At 42.3% G+C, this 17,320-nt stretch overlaps 1 protein-coding gene across 10 annotated transcripts in view; it reads left to right on the top strand.

The window, feature by feature from the left end:
* acaca (acetyl-CoA carboxylase alpha) overlaps positions 1-16,012 on the top strand; it is a 55,622-nt gene extending 39,610 nt beyond the window's left edge. For all 10 annotated transcript variants that reach the window (XM_036143337.1, XM_021317590.2, XM_036143338.1 and 7 more), the window contains 11 exons: positions 2,582-2,725; positions 2,812-2,932; positions 4,052-4,148; positions 4,226-4,322; positions 5,116-5,251; positions 5,336-5,513; positions 5,778-5,890; positions 8,012-8,166; positions 8,948-9,118; positions 14,091-14,227; positions 14,305-16,012. In XM_036143337.1, coding sequence (XP_035999230.1) covers positions 2,582-2,725; positions 2,812-2,932; positions 4,052-4,148; positions 4,226-4,322; positions 5,116-5,251; positions 5,336-5,513; positions 5,778-5,890; positions 8,012-8,166; positions 8,948-9,118; positions 14,091-14,227; positions 14,305-14,431 — 1,476 coding nt within the window. In that variant the 3' untranslated portion in view covers positions 14,432-16,012. The remainder of the gene's footprint in view (positions 1-2,581; positions 2,726-2,811; positions 2,933-4,051; positions 4,149-4,225; positions 4,323-5,115; positions 5,252-5,335; positions 5,514-5,777; positions 5,891-8,011; positions 8,167-8,947; positions 9,119-14,090; positions 14,228-14,304) is intronic.
* The last annotated feature ends 1,308 nt before the right edge of the window (positions 16,013-17,320 follow it).

The raw sequence follows: 17,320 nt of genomic DNA, 5'->3' as shown, positions 1-17,320 counted from the left end.
AACCTGTAAAAGATTCCTGTGGTTTTAAGCTGCAAAAACCTGCTTTGATCACTGATCTCCCTGCTGTCACATGGTCCTAACACAGTCACTACTTCTGCTGTCTTTAATCAGTTTGAGCTGATGTGTTGTGGTCAACTGGAACATGTGACATCATGAACATCATCTTGTACAAGAAAGTCATTTTCAAAAAATTTAAAGTAGACTTTTATTATTTTGTTATGTCAGTTTATCAATTTTAACGGCAGTCTCAGTTCTTGGGTCTCACTTACAAAGCTTGCGTACCCACAAAATGGGGCCTGAAACACGCGTACGTAACTTTTCACACAAAAGTTGAGATCTATTAATAAAAAAAAAGAAAAACTTCACAGGAAAATGTATGGTCCTCACAGCAGCTCTGACCAATGCCTTACACTCATTTTAGAGACGGGGGAAATTGACGACGCAGATGTTAAAGTTGTGAATTGCAGCCAAACTGCATAATGATTCCTTTCAGACGTTCAATTCAGACTTTAATCATACATTGACTTTGTCATAAGCATTCTAAACCACAGTCATGATTGTGCAGGTGACACTTAAGTACACATAAGGACCTTTCAAATAAATAAATGAAAAATCCCATAAGCCAACTTAAATCTTAAATAAAAGCCAGCACAATATTTTCTCAGAGTTTCCACCATCACATTCCTCTCCCCGATGATCACCAGGGTGGCGTGTACCACAAATTAAAAGATTATTGTGACAAGGTGTACTGGAATTACTTTACTTGCTGTAAACAGCCAGACACGTTCATGCGTAATGCTGCACGGCGGATGCTTTGGCGCTGTTGGAAGACCTTGCAGATAAAAGAATTAGCAGAAAACAAAGTTTAAGGGATCAAATATTTCCTTGCCAATGATGATGAAAGTGTCTACATCCCCCCCCAGGCGCTGGATGGATGCTCTCCAAACCCCAGAGCGCAGGCGCGCTTACTGCTTACACCCATGCAGCTCTCAGCGTTCAAAAAAATGCTGTTTGCTTTGCTTTTTTTGGAGGGTGGGGGGGTCTTTATCATCGTGAAGGAAACCCCTGATTCCTCTTGGTCTGGCCCCCTGCTGTGAATGTCGATCTGAGCGCACAGTTTCAGAGGAATTTCAACACGGAGCACGGCTTTCATCTGATGATTAAAACAACATTGTGATTTCATTTTTAACAATTTTTAAAGGGGGCGACATCTATGCTTTTACCGCTGATTTTACACATTTAGCAGACGCCAGTCTGTGAAATTTTCCCAAAGTTTTTTTGTTTTTTTTCCATGGTTGTCATCTCACCATGATGAAAAAAAAATAACCAGCTAATACATTTTTAATACACATTAACATTCATGGGGTGCTTTGCATTGAGCATTTGTGGTTGAACCTGATGATGTAGAGGGCTGAACATGAGGCAGAACCAGGTACGCAAACGTTCAGGTACAGGCAAATTGCGTGCTGGTGTATGTGTGCATGGTTTTGTAAATCAGAATTATTTTGCCGTTCACTGTTTTTCTTTTTTTGGGTGTACGTACACTTTTAGTATGGATTCCACGCAATGTTTTATAAATGAAACCCCCTGTGTAGTGCCAGTTGTTCTTACCTGATGGAGCTCATCTAATGTACACCCTATACTTAGAAAAACTAACCTTTGCTAATCTGTCCTTTTCAAATTTTAGGCTCATTTCAAAACTTCCATAGCAATCAAAAATTCTGGAAAGAACCGTATTTGTGCAGCTGCAGTCTTTCAGATGCACACATTATTCTTGAAAGGTTTCAATCTGATATTAAACCCTCTCGCTGCACTGAAATCTTTCTTCACCTAACCCCCACCTCCTCTTCCTCTTACTTGTGGAGTTCATCAGGGCTCTAATTTTGGGCAAATTTTATTTTTCACGTATAGGTCATGTTTAGATAAAAATTTTAGAAAATGTAATATTTCTTTTGGTTCATATGCTGACGACACTAAGATCTATAGTATATTAAAGGTATAGTGGATGATTTTTTTTTTTAGGCTTCGATTTCCAGGGGGATCACCTCATCTATTGGTTGTCTCACATGCCAATCACTGTGATAGGCCGACACCAATGTGCACGCATGCTCCTTGTTAGTTTCCACTTGCTGGCTCCGCAATTCTACTGTTTATGTATCCAGTTAGCTTCGGTGTTAGCCGTTCAGTGTAGCTCTGCTGCTCTTACAAGTAGCAAACTGTCTTACACATTTATGAGACTAAGAGGAAGGCCTCAGAGGAAATAAATAAGACCAGATTGTATTTGGGAGATTTTTTTCCCCACGCGATTCCCCCTGAGGAGCAGAAAAGCAAGTAAGATGGTCTTGCACATGCGTGCAGTTATTCAAAAAGTTATTGTTTACCTGTAGATGTTAGTCAGGCTTGCCTCACAAGACTGCAGTTAGTCCAGTATGCTGCAACTAGTCGTCTGTCCCAAACTAAAGGGTGTGAACCTATTCTCTTCTCTTCAGTGGCATAATAAACCTGCCAGGCTTTACTCTCCCAGATTAAATGTTGTTTTATATATTTATTTTTAATTTTTGTTTTGCTTTCTCAAATGTAGGTGCTGGGCAGAGAGGTGTACACATCAAACAACCAACTCGGTGGGATTCAGATCATGCACAACAACGGTGTGACCCACAGCACTGTCTGTGATGATTTTGAGGGAGTCTTTAATTTGCTGCAGTGGCTGTCCTACATGCCCAAGGTAATTTTCCCTGCGTTGCCATTCACACGTCTAACATCTAACACTGAAGAGCAGTTCTCTGAGTTTCCGAAATGTATTTTCCGCAGTATAAATCCAGTCCAGTACCCATCATCAGTGCCAAGGATCCCATAGATCGGCTAGTAGAGTTTGTGCCGACCAAGACTCCTTATGACCCTCGCTGGATGCTGACAGGACGTCCCAGTCAAAGTAAGTAGCCTTATGTCTGTGAAACAAAGAAATTCCGCATTCTTATCTGTCACGTCTTTATAGGTCTTTCAGATTTTACTAAAAGTAAATATGTCAGACAATATGTAAAAAAAAAAAAAGGTTGAGTAGGTCCTCTGGACAGGTTCTTCTTTGTTAAAATGTTTTGTGTCTTCTCCAAGAGACTTCTTCAGTCTGAGGAGTTCCAGGTAAACTCAGCATTATGAGCAGTTTATTTGCAAAGTGGCTCAACAAGTTTAGTGGTGATAATCAAATCTGGTTGTCTGCTGGTCTGTAGATGAGCGTAAACTTCAGAATCTTGGCCTGATGATGTTGCTCTTAATCCAGACAGGGCAGAGTTGATGAGTCAGTCAAAGGCACATCATTCCTAAACTAGAAAAGTGTTTTTATTCCTGCTGTTGATGTTTCAGTGCTTTTTTGCTAACTTAGTTGCCTGTTTGGCTTAGATTTACAGTTAAAGTAGCGTTTACCGCTTTTAAACTTTGCCAATAAAGATAATTTATCAATTTGATGTGGCTCTGCTGATTATCAGCGACGCTTTCTTACAAACAGATAAAAGTCGCAGTCTGATTCTTTGTGTCTTTCGAAACAAATATACAGATTTATCATTTCCGACCAAGAGTTAAAGGTTGGGATAATTCATTACAAGATAAAGGCTATTAATTGAATAAGAAACCGAGCAGACAGGGTCATCACCAAAATGTGTGTAGTCCATCTTCCTCTGCAGGTTAAACCGCGGTGTAATAACACAGGATTTGAAGTAGCGTGCGGGAACTCTGTCAACTTCTCTCTTAGTGAGGAGTGGCAAGGCCTAATTGAACGGTAACCTCAAAGGCTGGCCGTGTTTCTCGGTGTGTGCAGGCAGAAAAACCGCTGAGCAAGGCTGCTTATACAATCATCCATCATGGGTGCAGCTAAGCGCACAGAAAGAAAAAAAAAAAAAAAAAAAAACGAGGCAAGACAGAATCCAGAAGCTAGTTGAGGGAATAGAGGAAGAGGCGATAATAATGTTGAAATTGTTTTGGCTGCTTTTTCTCTCAAGAAGTAGAAGCAAAACTTTTGGCATTGTTTCTTTACGCTAACGCCTCTCTCTTTTTGAAGCTCCAAAGGGTTCGTGGCAGAGCGGTTTCTTCGACCAAGGCTCCTTCATGGAGATCATGCAGCCGTGGGCTCAGAGTGTGGTGGTGGGCCGAGCCAGGTACGTTGAAGGACCATGAGCGTTTTTCACATGTTTTTAGGAGTTTTTTTGCACCAACCGGTTTGTGTTTTGTTCAGGCTGGGGGGGATACCTACTGGTGTCGTCGCCGTGGAAACCAGGACAGTGGAGCTGTCCATTCCAGCCGATCCGGCCAATTTGGACTCCGAAGCGAAGGTAAGAGTTGCTCTGGCTGAAAAGAATTTATAGAGCTTGACATTTTCTAAAAAAAAAAAAAACTTTTATGTGTTTTATTGTTTTTATGGAACAACCACAAAATCCCAACAGACCAACGTATAGCTCCAAACGACTGTGAAGTCAGAGGAAAAGGATACATGGTTTTCAAAATGTGCAAATGATTTGGATTTAGCTGCCTTTACTCGGATACGGCTAAATAAAATCTTCTGCTATCGGTGGCCTTTAGAAGTCATGTATTTCTTAAATGGAGTCCATGTGTGTCTGACCTATTGAGATGAAATGTGCCGGGTTGCTGGGCGGTCTTGCATATTGTTGCAGTATTTTCCTGGTCTGGATAAGTACTGAAAAAGAAAAGAGTATGGAAAAAAAAATTGTATTTCCAGATCTTATTTTCTCTTTTCTTCCTCCTTCCTTCCTCGCTGGTTCCTTACTTCTTTCCCTCCTGACATCTTTCCTTTCTTCTTTGTCCTTCTATCCTTTTGTCCCACTTCCTTCCTTCCTTTCTTTCTGTTTCCTTTCTTCTTTCCTTGAGTCTTTTCTTCTTCTGTTCCCTGTGTCCTTCAGTCCTCGCCTGACTTTTCTCCATTCTCCCCTTCCTTTCTACTTCCTCTTTTCTACCTCGTGGTAAATTCGTTTTGCATGAAAAATGCGTAGCGGCTCTGAAATGTGGGAAAGCTCAAGAGGCACGGCTACCTTGGCTAGGCGCGTTATATTAGCATTAGGGTAACGATCGCGGTTATTGATGCTGTGGATCCCATTTCTCTACATTTAGCTCATCCAGCAGGCGGGGCAGGTGTGGTTTCCCGATTCGGCTTTCAAAACAGCCCAAGCCATTAAGGATCTGAACCGAGAGGGTTTACCTCTCATGGTGTTCGCCAACTGGAGAGGCTTTTCTGGAGGAATGAAAGGTACTTCTGCTTCTTAAGCCGTCAGCCTGTATGCGTATCGGCGCGTTTTCCTTTGTGACCTAACGTGAAGCGGTTCTTTTTCAGACATGTATGACCAGGTGTTGAAGTTCGGGGCCTACATCGTGGACGGACTGAGGGAGTACAAGCAGCCCGTTTTGGTCTATATCCCGCCTCAGGCCGAGCTGAGAGGAGGGTCCTGGGTGGTGATAGACCCCACCATCAACCCCCGCCACATGGAGATGTACGCCGACAAGGACAGCCGGTGAGCTCAATCACGCAGAGGCGGCAGAAGTATTCATACCCGTTCAACTCACGGGAGAATCCCAAACGTTCTAAAATATACATTAATGGGATTTTATGTGATATGACACAAGGATGCATTCCATTCATTTAACAATTCCACTTTTTTACATTGGAATATCACCTAAAATCCCGATACCAAACGCTGAAGTTTGTGGTTGTGACGGAGCCGCACTGGGAAATGGTTCAAACCAGCTTTGTTAACTCCGTTGTGTCTCTTTTTCAGAGGCGGCGTGCTGGAGCCCGAGGGAACGGTGGAGATTAAGTTTAGAAAGAAGGACCTGGTGAAGACCATGAGGAGAGTAGATCCGGTCTACATGGGCTTGGCGGAAAAGCTTGGTGAGTCCCGGCCTTCGTTTCTATTTCTGGCTCTTTACATGCGGTGTTTTCCACTCGTAGCGCTCTCCACGAGGTGAGCCATACATCAGGAGGGGGAGCATGTGTGCGTTAGTCGGTGTTGATTGTGTCATCTTCACCGCAGTCCCCCGGGAGACGTGTCAATCACGGCCCACTCGGATCAATCACCAGCTCCCCTGTGCCGGCTATTGATTTTGGTTTGCTCCGACGCTGCGGCGGATTGGCGCTTTAAGCAAAAACATGATGGAATAAAGGTGGAGTTCTGGAGGGCTGGAGAGCTTACAGATTGGAATTGACAGAAATCAGCAAGGGGGTTTGGGGGGGGGGGGGGGGGCCCCCAAACAAAACGCTATTGGACAGAGTTGATTTTTAGCTTCGTTCACGTGTGGAACCTGAATTGATATTAAAGGGATAAAGAGATGAGGAGAGGGGAATACGCAATGGGAATGCTTACTGACTGTGGAATTTTTTTTTTGCTTTTTAGATTCAGGCTTCACCTTTTTATTGGTTTTGGCAACAACGGTTTATGCAGTGTTTATCGGCTACTTTAAAAGATATGAGTGTTTGTGACTCAGTTTAAATTTAGTAAGACTCTATTTCACTCTAAGACTGGAAATGGTTATTCTAATGGTCAGATTCCACTTTTTACGGCCTTATTTATCCTGTAATTTCTGAGCCGCCTTGATGAGCCGTCAGCTTTTGGTGTATGATGACCAGCGACAGGATAGTGGGAGGTGCCTTACTTTGGTCCGACGCATGCTATGTCTCACCTCTCTGCTGGGAACCGGGTTGGTTTCTACAGATGTGAGGTGTCTCACCTACCAGTGGCTCTTTTGCTACAAACAGCTTCTTGGCCAGGCAGAGGGAGGTCCTTAGGATAAAGGGGTTCTCTCTAGACCCCATAAGACTTTGGATTTGAAACCAGAAATCAAAGATGGATATCTCAGAACAGCCTACAAGAAAAGACAAACACTTTTTGAAGTCGCAGTTTGCAAAGGTTTATCAGGCCTCTTGAATGAATCAGTTCTAGCTTCCTTGATGGAAAAATTTCTTTGATCAGGTATTGATCAGCTGATCAAAAGCCGATTTTTTTTTTTTTTTTTTTTTTTTTTTTTTTGAAGGAGAGTTAATATATTATCTTGTTTTGGCTTCAGGAGACAAAATTTGTGCAGCTGTTGAATATCAAAAGGGAACTTTTTTAAACATACAAGGAAAATGTCACAAAACAGGTTGATAGGTCAGAAAAAACAATGTTTTGTTAATGTTTTGAGGAGTATTCTAGCTGCTAATCTAAAGGTTCATTTTGTCTAAACCAGGGGTGTCCAAACGTTTCGGTACGTGGGCCGAAATTGTCAAGTCAAAGGAACTCAAGGGCCAAAAAATTAATAAAAACATTTTTTAAACCAAAAAAATATGTTAATTTGCTTGCGCTACAAAATATGATAACTTTAAATACATAAATTAGTGTGTTGTAGGAAATTAATGTGTAAATCACTGTATATCCAAAGTTTAAAAAAAGAGTTTTCCTTATGTGTCGTATTAAAAGATGGTCGTCCAGTTTGCAAATTATTTAGAATAACTTAATTTGACTCTTTAACAATAATGAACTCTTTTTGGTCTAGCAATATCAGAACAGTATTTGGGTCGGTTGTTCTTTGAAAACACTTGCTGTAATTAGCCAATTTTAATAATTTAGTTCAAAGCAGATTTTAATGCACCAAAGTCCGAATTTGAGTCATTAAATGTCATTGGACAGATGTTTCTATGAAATTAAAGAGAACGACAAAAGGGTGTTTATTAAAAGATGAAAACTTTAACATTTTCAATTATAGGATTTTAACTTTTCTAGAATAATTTTGCCCTAGTTAAAAACTAAAATCTTCCATCTGCATCAGCCTGTGCTGGTGGACCAAATCTTTCTTGAAATGCAGTTAGAGGACCACCCAAAATCAGCACAGGGGCCACAAATGGCCCCCGGGCCGCACTTTGGACATGCCTGGTCTAAACCCTAAAACCCAGCCTGAATGGGAAGAGAAACAAAGACTTTTTTTGCTCCCAATTGTTGGTTCGTGCTGTGACTCGGCGTCGCTTCGATCTCAACAGGAACTCCAGAGCTGAGTCCCGCCGATCGCAAAGAGCTGGAGACCAAGCTGAAGGAGCGCGAGGAGTTCTTACTGCCCATCTACCATCAGGTGGCCGTGCAGTTCGCGGACCTCCACGACACCCCCGGCCGCATGCAAGAGAAGGGCGTCATCACGGTTAGAGCTAAGACCTTCATTTGTTCATGTGTGGCTTCAACAGGAAACGTGTAGTAAGTGAATCACCTGAGGAGCCCCACGGGGCAGTATCAGTCTAGCTGCTGCTGCACCTGTCCAGTGAATAATGTTTGGTCTTACCAAGCTGCAAGACTCGTCTTCATAATTATCTTCTGATGACCCTGGTCAATCACCTCACCTACTATAGAGCAGCCCGAGGCAGGCCTCATCTCATTCTGCGCCTCCCCAGTACCATCCCTCACACCCACACACACACACACACACACACACACACACACACACACTTTACGCACATTACCAGAAGGGTGTTTCACAGATGGATGGTTGTCGGTGTTTTATTACACACAGTATTCACCCGAGAAGATTATTATCTGAACTTGACTCCGTGTTTACCTCAGTCTGCCTAGAGAACTCTGTGATTGAGTCTTTGATTCTCTGTGATCACTCAGTTCAGAGGTTCTTTTCTTCTCTTATAAACCTTTAGATTTCCTACAAATTTTTTTTTTTTTTACACAAAAATCTTGCAGTAATTTTTTTTTTTTACTGGCTCTTCTTTCTGAAGTTAAAGCATTTATTTTTACTCTTGACTGTTTAGTGATTGTCTTTTATACATTCAAACACAAGGCTTTGGACTGTCCACATTTTTCATTCAGAGCATTTCCTCAAATTGCAAACAAGTCAAACTTTTTACATGGCACATAAAAGACAGATTTCTTCCTGATAGTTATGTGCTCTCTCTCTTTTTGCCCGTTTCCCCTCTCAGGATATCCTGGAATGGCCAACCTCCCGTCAGTTCTTCTACTGGCGTCTGAGGCGCCTGCTGCTGGAGGACACGGTGATGAGGAAGATCCAAGCAGCCAACAGCGAGCTGACAGACGGCCAGATTCAGGCGATGCTGCGCCGCTGGTTCGTGGAGGCAGAGGGGACTGTTAAGGTAAAACTTAGGGCATAAGTATGTGATCACCAGCTGATTATGTACAATTTGCTCATCTAGAAAGTACTAAACAGGCTCTAATTTCTTTGTAATTAATAGTCAGAATGTCAACAAAAAAAGTTATCTAAAATTTGAAATGGTATTTTACATGACTTAGTACTACTCCTCCCCACAGAAAGTTTCTTAATTGTTTAGGTTTCCTGGTTTCTTGGTTTGCTGAGTGCTGTGGTTATAGGTTAGTTTTTAACCAAAAATGCAGTTTTTAATCAGTTGTCCTTCACACAAGTTGGCCAAATTGCACAAAAGTGTTCTGACAAAACATGTTGAAAAATGTTCTTTGGTCTACGCACACTGGTACATGATTTTTATTTTTTTTTTTATTTAACGAGTCCTTGTTTAAAAGAGGAAACTGGGTTAAAACAGTAACTGGCAGAACAATAGCCTCTAAGCATATTACCTCCACATCCATCTAGACGGTGATCTTCGGGTCACACTTGGCATTTCTCTTCCTCCAAAAATGGTGAGCCGCGATGATTCCAAAGAGATTATTTTCGCTTGTATTTCTTATCTGACCACAGCGCTTCGAACCCCTAAGCCTTTTCTGAAGATGTTTACCGGTGAACTTCTACAGGCTTATACATCTACATTGTGTGACAGGGGGCCGCAAGGTTGGAGTCGGTGGGAGAAACATAGCCAGGAAGAGTTTTTGATCGATTGATTGATTGATGGTAATCATTTTGCTACATAGACGTCACTCTTGATATCACTGGAAGTCTGTCCCAACAGAAAGCTGATGAAATTAGGGTTTAAGGTTAGCCCTCTAGTGAGGGGATAAACAGCAGGTATTAAATTATGTTTAGGTAAGAAATCCACTAAGCTTAGGTTTCGTTTTCTTTACCTTTGTCTCAGCCTATTATACAAAGAAGAAATGTAGAAAACGTCCGGTGTGAATTTCTGGCATTGATTATAAAAATGGTGGCACCCTGCGACTGCGGTTGTCTGGTGATCAAATAATAGTTTCACCACCATAGTGTGTGGGCTCACATGTGTTGCTATATGCTAGTAAGCTGGTGAAGGTTCTCAGTCATCCAGGTCATGGTCATTCCAAAAAAAGTAAAAAAACAAAGCAACTGAACTTGTTTTCCGTAGTTGAAGACGTTTCGCTTCCTCTCCCGGAAGCTTTCGCAATTCAAAAAGTCTTAATGGCTTCAACGACCGCCCATTACTAAGGGGTGGACCTGTTTCGGTTGACTTTGCATGTTGTCTAAGCCATTACAAGGCCTTTGTTTTGGGCAGTAGTATAAAGCTTGGTACTCCACATTACTCCAGACTTTTTGAATGGAGAAAGCTTCCTGAAGAGGAAGCGAAACGTCTTCAACTACGGAAAACAAGTCCAGTTGCTTTGTTTTTTTACTTTTTTTGGAATTTATGCTAGTAAGAAAACTAGGCTACTTATGAGCATGTCAGTTTTTTAAGTATCCTGTATTGGTATTTTATTGTGAAAATATGGTCACTTTTAATCAGCTAGTCATTATCTATTCTAGTGTCATCGCTCACTTGAAGTGAGCCAGTTGTCCAGTGTCTGTCTGAGCGACTTTGTGTCAAGGCAGCTGACTCGCACCGGGGTCAGCCGGAACGGACCCTGAGAGCTTCATAGACTTGGTGAAGGCAAACATCAGACGAAACGCTGCGGTGCTCAAACGCAGCCACAACCGAATGGTCAACAAAATAAAACATCCGTCAAAGATCTAGAAACGTAGTTCCCTCCTGGCCGAGTCTGGGTTTCAGACCAGCAGCTGCCGCAGCGACAGGAGCCGGCTCAGTGTCGGAGATCACTTAAGAAGAGGCCTTGTTAGCTCATACGTTACTCCGGTCCCGCCTGCCCGTCTTAAGCCACAATTAATCACAGCCCTGGCACGTGCAGATAGGACAGCAACACACTGTTTCTTAATTAAAAGCAAACAGATTAAAAATGATTAATAAGGGCATTAAATGTTCTTGTGGACCTCAAGCAGAACTGCTCAGGAGCAGCAAGAGCCTATTAAGCCCCCCTGCCCACACACCCCCTCCACACCCAAATCTTTGTTAAGCCCTGCAGCCTGGCTTTGTTTGGAAGCAGAAATGCCTGCACTTATGAATGCTAATTTTTCTGACCAGCCAGTCAACAAGAGATCAAGCCTTTACTTTTCTGGCTGTTCTTAATATTTATGTGTTTCTTTTGAGAGGTATTCTGATCGTATATTATATGAGCTGCAGTTGGTTTCCCTTTGACCTTTTTTATCCTTGCCCTCACTTAAGTGAACAAAAAAAAAATCTTTTTTAACTTCAATGTATTTTAAAATAGAATAGAAATATCCTTTATCTTCCCACAGAGGGGAAATATACCAGCAGCAAAGTGACTTGCAGCTACACACAAAGATAAAAAATAAGAACGAGAGACTGTACAGCAAATTTACAACATAAGAAAATAACACTTTACATTTATTAGAAATATTAACTGATTTTTAAAAGATGTGCAACTGTGTGGGGTAATGTAAAAATTTACAAAATGTGATGGGGATTTGTTTATTAAACAATAGAATATTTAGAACAAATGGAGAAAAAAAGAACTGTTCAAAAACAACAGGGATGTAAACACTCACTGAGTTTGTTGGGAGCAGTGATTGTTAAAAAGTCTAACAGCTGCTGGGAGGAAGGATCTGCCATCAGGCTTTTTTGTGCGCCTGGGATGCAGCAGTCTGTCACTGAAGGAGCTCTCTAGCTCTGCAACAGCTTCATGTATGAGGTGGGAGACATCGTCCAACAGTGGTGCTATTTTTTTCTACAGCCCTTCTGTCTCCCACCACCTACACTGGGGGGGCAGGGTGACCTAGGACAGAGCTGGTTTTCCTGATGAGCTTATTTAACCCCTTTCTCTGGCTCAGGCCACCACCGAGTTCAATTCAGTTTCAATTAAATTTTATTTATATAGCGGCAATTCATGAAACATGTCATCTCTAGGCACTTTACAAAGTCAAATCAATCATATTATGCAGATTGGTCAAAAATTTCCTATATAAGGAAACCAGTTGATTGCTTCAAAGTCCCGACAAGCAGCATTCACTCCTGGAGAAGCGTAGAGCTACAGGGAGAGTCGTCTCCATTGTCCATGGCTTTGCAGCAATCCCTCATACTGAGCAAGCATGAAGCGACAGTGGAAAGAAAAACTCCCCATTAACAGGAAGGAAAACCTCCAGCAGAACCGGGCTCAGTATGAACGGTCATCTGCCTCGACCGACTGGGGTTACAGAAGACAGAGCAGAGACACAACAAGAGAGACAAAAAAGTACAGAAGCACACATTGATCCAGTAATCTGTTCTACATTAGATGGTAGTAGCGATTAGAAAGGGTCTCCACGGGCACTCCAAAAGAGTGTCCTCCGGAGGCGGAGTCTTCATCAGATGCAAAGTTAGTGCTGCCGGCCTTTAAGTGCTGAGGTCCTTCGGACATGTGGTCTTCTGCAGTTCTACCACACAGGAGGTCTTCCACAGCTGTGGTGGCTCCAGGCTCATGTTGAACAGGTATCCCGTGAGACCTCAGGAGCCTGGAGCTGATGCCATCTGGACCTCCAGCTTTTCGCACTTTAATCCTTTGCAGCTTGTTTCTCACCAGAAGTGTTGAAAGGGACAGTATTATTGTGGGGGGGTGGAGTCCTGTCTGTGGGTGGTGGCTGAAAGGTGTACAATTCTGGGATGAAAAGCAGGCAGTCTTTGAGGATAAGTGGCAAGGGAGGCTGGTGTAAGGTTGAGTGTCTGATCAAAGTTTGCTGCGTACTCTACGAGGACCGGGAATTTTCTTCCTGTTGTCCGGGTGACAGGAGCACGAAAAAAGGGTTCCGGGTTGATCCGGCGCTTGTTAGCGGAGAAACAAGAACCATTATCACGATAACACTCCAGCTGTAGATGGTGTTCTAGCAGTTCAATGTCCTCACTGCAGAGCGTCTTTGTTAAACGCCCAGAGTTGCACAATCCATCATTCACCAAACACAGCCAGACCTCCTCTCTTCTTACCGCTCTCCTTCAATCTGTCAGCTTGAAGTGAATGAAAACTGTCTGTCTGTGTCGGAGGTAGCGCGGTTAGCCACGTCTCAGTCAGGATACCAAGTAACCTTCGCTAATTCTTCCAGTTTGTTGGGAGGGGATCTCACATTTCCGATAATTATGGACAGGTTGACCGGTCTGTAACTTGTACCCCGATGCCAGCACGTCTGCCTTGTCTCCTCCTTCTCACCTCATGGGAAATATCAGGTGACTCAGCGGGAGGCGGCTCAGCTGAAGTAGGCCGCCTGCTCGTGTGGCGCCAGAAGGGGTTAAAAAAGTTTATTACAATTTCTTCTCATTTATTTTTAGAAATAAAAACCTGAGAAGTGCTGCAATTGCATATACCCCCACTTTGCAGAGATGGCTCTACATAAAATTAATTGTCCCCAATTGCCTTGAGAAGTCACCTAATTGGTAAATAAATTCCACTTGTATATAAATTAATCACTGTACAAACACTGTTCCCATGGTGAAACATGGTTGTGGCAGAATCATGCCGTGGGGATGCTTTTCTTCTGCAGGGATAGGGAAACAGCTGAGAGTTGATGGGAAGATGGATGGAACAGGGGAGTTGAAGAATGAGGCTGCAAAAGATTTCAGCCAATGAAACGACAATGTTGATTTTACAATCAAACGACAGCCCAGGCCTCACTGGTATCAATCTTATTCATTTCTGAGAATGGCCTAGTCAAAGTCCAGACATAAATCCAATTGAGAATCGGTCAAAACACTTTTAAAATGTTTGTTTCCTGAATCTCGTTATTCAATCTGACTGACCTTGGACTCTCTTGGAAAGAACAATGTGCAAAAACCAACAACTCGCGATAAAGTAAGTTTTATTCAGTTTAACCAGGATTCATCCTTTTTATTTCACTGGATCCGATTCATTCAGGCATATCTGTGGGATAACAACGAAGAGGTGGTCGGGTGGCTGGAGAGGCAGCTGGCCGAAGAAGAGGGCGCCCGGTCCGTCGTCGACGAGAACATCAAGTACATCCGGCGAGACCACCTGCTCAAGCAGATCCGCAGGTGATTACACGCACCAGTCCAGTCCGTGACATCAGAGCGAGCGACGTCGTGTGAACACAAATTATTTGTTCTTGCAGCCTGGTCCAGGCCAACCCAGAGGTTGCTATGGACTCTATCGTGCACATGACGCAGCACATCTCAGCCACACAGAGAGCCGAGGTAGTGCGAATCCTGTCCACCATGGAGACGTCCACCTCGTCCTAACGACAGGGCTCTGTTACGGCTGAAGGAGCCCCGACTCGGCCAGCTCGGCCCCCGGATCGGCACCTGAGCTGGCAGCGCTGGGACAGAGGAGCCGGCGCCGTTGCCCTTGGCAAACGCAAGGCTACTAATAAATTGTTGGCAATGATTCTCACTCAGCAAGTCTTTAGGTGATTGACACTAGCGCTAATATTTTGTAAGTTGTCTCTCTTAAGTCTTAGTGTTCACTTCACGTCTGTAAATGTATTTTCAAGTGCAATTTGGAAAGAAAAAAAATGACAATGTAGAAAATACGGTGATTGATATTTAATATGTTTAGGGTTTATTTATTATGGAAGGATTTTATCCCTCCATGATAATCAGCGACCTCCATCTTTTTTTGATCTGGAGCGTGCACGGTGATATATATTTTTTAAAGAAATGCTATACTACTGTTAGAAAAAGCACCTTTGGTTTGTGACATATGCTTGTGAAAGGTTTACAAGTGTTTTGATGACCAGCTCAACAATGACAACAACGTCGCCTGTGGAGTTGACCAAAAAAAAAAAGAAAAAGGAAAAAAAGAAGGGAGTTTCGCTCTACTAAATAAAAAGCATTTAGTTACTGAACAAAGACGGGAAACGCTAAAGCAGATTTGGCCAGGGAAGCCCAGCGGGAAGCAGGACGAGGTCCCTTTTAGACCCCGACTGTTTCGCCGTTACCCTGCAGCGAGCAGTGGGCAGCTTGCCTCGTAACAAAACCACAGCTGTCCCTTCTGTTCTCACCCACACACACACGCTGCTTAACAGGCACTTTAGTGCTTACTGTTCGCTCGCGCTGCACCGAGAACCGAGCCCGCGCCAGGTCTCGCCTGTAGACAAACAGGCAACTACAAAGTGGCACGAACTCTTAACGCACAGCGGAGAAAAGCGACGACACACGTCGGTAATGGCTCCATTGACAGAGGGAGTGATAGAAAAGCTCTTTTGGACGGAGCAGGTCGTCCGTTGCCGCGTTTGCTCGCACGAGCAGCACACTGGGTTTAGGTTTTTAACCAAAGATATCAGTTGAAATTTAGGGACGGGTAGGTAGCCAGATCAGTAAATGTCTCTTAGAAAAATAACAAACGCTGCTGTTCACTTGGCTCAACGTGTTACGGTGCGGATGTAGTGTCTCAATGTAACCCACAACCACGTTTGTATCACGTTAATGGTCTGTCACTGGTTGTTGATGTTAATTCCTCAAAAGGGATGTTGGAATCTCAAAGGACTCGAGTTTGTTTTTGAAACGCCGTCAGGCGGGAGAAAACGTAAGGGTGGCTAAACGGCTCTATGAATTTTGTGTCGTTTGCTTTGCTGAAATCCTAATGTCTTGCATGGGTCCGTTCTGCACCTTTGTCTTCCCGCATTTACGTGCTGACCAGATGCTGAAGATGTAACTGTTTACTTACAGAAACGGAGAAGAATTTACAGCGGCGAGCTCTAGACGTGTCTGCTTATCGAATAAAACTTAACAACTAATTTCAGTGTGTTTTTATAAAAAACTTTGACATTTTCATGTGAATTCCATCTTCAAACTATTAAAAATGAACTTGAACCTAAAACTATCCATGTAGTCCTGTCTATTATTGGAATTTTACATGGTAGACCAAAAGGAAGCGGCTAGAAAATGTTAAACTGTTTCTGTGAGTATTTTTTACAAGTAAAATTAAGAAAATTGCAGCATGCAGTTTTATTCAGGCGGTCGGGTCTTAATGCAATTCAACACGTGTTCTTAAAGCTGTCTGGGAAAGCTATCTTTAGTTTGATAAAAATTAAAAAATACGCTCAGAAAAAGAAAAAATAACAACCAGAATAACCGTTAAATTTCACAGGTTGAGTTGCATATAGTCAAAATAATATAAAGCAATACACTAATTGTGCTTAGCAGGAAGCAAACATAAAGAGGCTTACATCAAACCAAAAAGGTTTCACATAAGTTTGCCAGTGACATGAATTTTTATTGTTAAAGTCAGAGCCGGCAATTCAAGTCAAACTGCTCCCAAAGTGTTTAATGACACTACAATGAATAAAATAAATAAATAAATCCTCCTCATTATTCCAGAATACACTCCCAGCAGTGTCAAATTTAAATCTACACCAGTTGCAAAGCATTGGTTGGGTAAATTTCTTAGAATTTTAAAATGGACTTCTTCATTGTTTGGAGGAAGAGGGACAGGGATATATTTTGTCCTGATTTTCGAAATTCCATCCATTCCGAAAATCCTTAATATATTGCCATTTAACGAGATACATTGCCTTCTGGCAAAGTTTTCTCATAAAGTTGCCTTTTTATGTCTTTAAAGTCTATTTTTCTCTATAATCTGTTGACTCAGACCAGGAGACGTTTTGGAGTGAAAGAGATCTTCTTTAACCATGGACTTAAGAAGTATTGCTTCTATCATCTTCTTGTACATCTTGACATCAAAAACAAAGTTGAATTACAAACAGAATTGGTTCAATGATAATACATCACTGTTATCGTTCCAGATACTTGTCAAAGGCGAGTTCTCTAAAAATATAGATTTTTCTATTAAACAAATCTGTTATTCCATACCGGAGTATTATGTGGTGTGAAATTGTGTTTGTACAGGACTTTCCAATAGAGAAGAGTCTCTTGATGAAAATCTGACACTCAGATGAGTAACCTGTGGTAATCAGAGTCGCATCGCAAAAGAAAATCAATTCCAACTACAGTTCAAATAATAGAATTAGGAACCGCAAACCAGAAAGAATGAACCGTAGCAAAAATATTTCAGCCAATTAAGTTTTAGAACACCATCTGCGGAGCCAAAATCAATTACACTACCACCAGCGTCCTTACAGCTTTTAACTATATCTTTGTGACGTGTTCTTCCACACAAAGTTAAGGTTG

The sequence above is a fragment of the Fundulus heteroclitus genome, chromosome 11 (assembly GCF_011125445.2).
Source record: "Fundulus heteroclitus isolate FHET01 chromosome 11, MU-UCD_Fhet_4.1, whole genome shotgun sequence".
NCBI classification, from domain to species: Eukaryota; Metazoa; Chordata; class Actinopteri; order Cyprinodontiformes; family Fundulidae; genus Fundulus; species Fundulus heteroclitus.
Note: the sequence above shows the minus strand (reverse complement) of the source record. Positions and strands in the feature narration are given on the sequence as shown.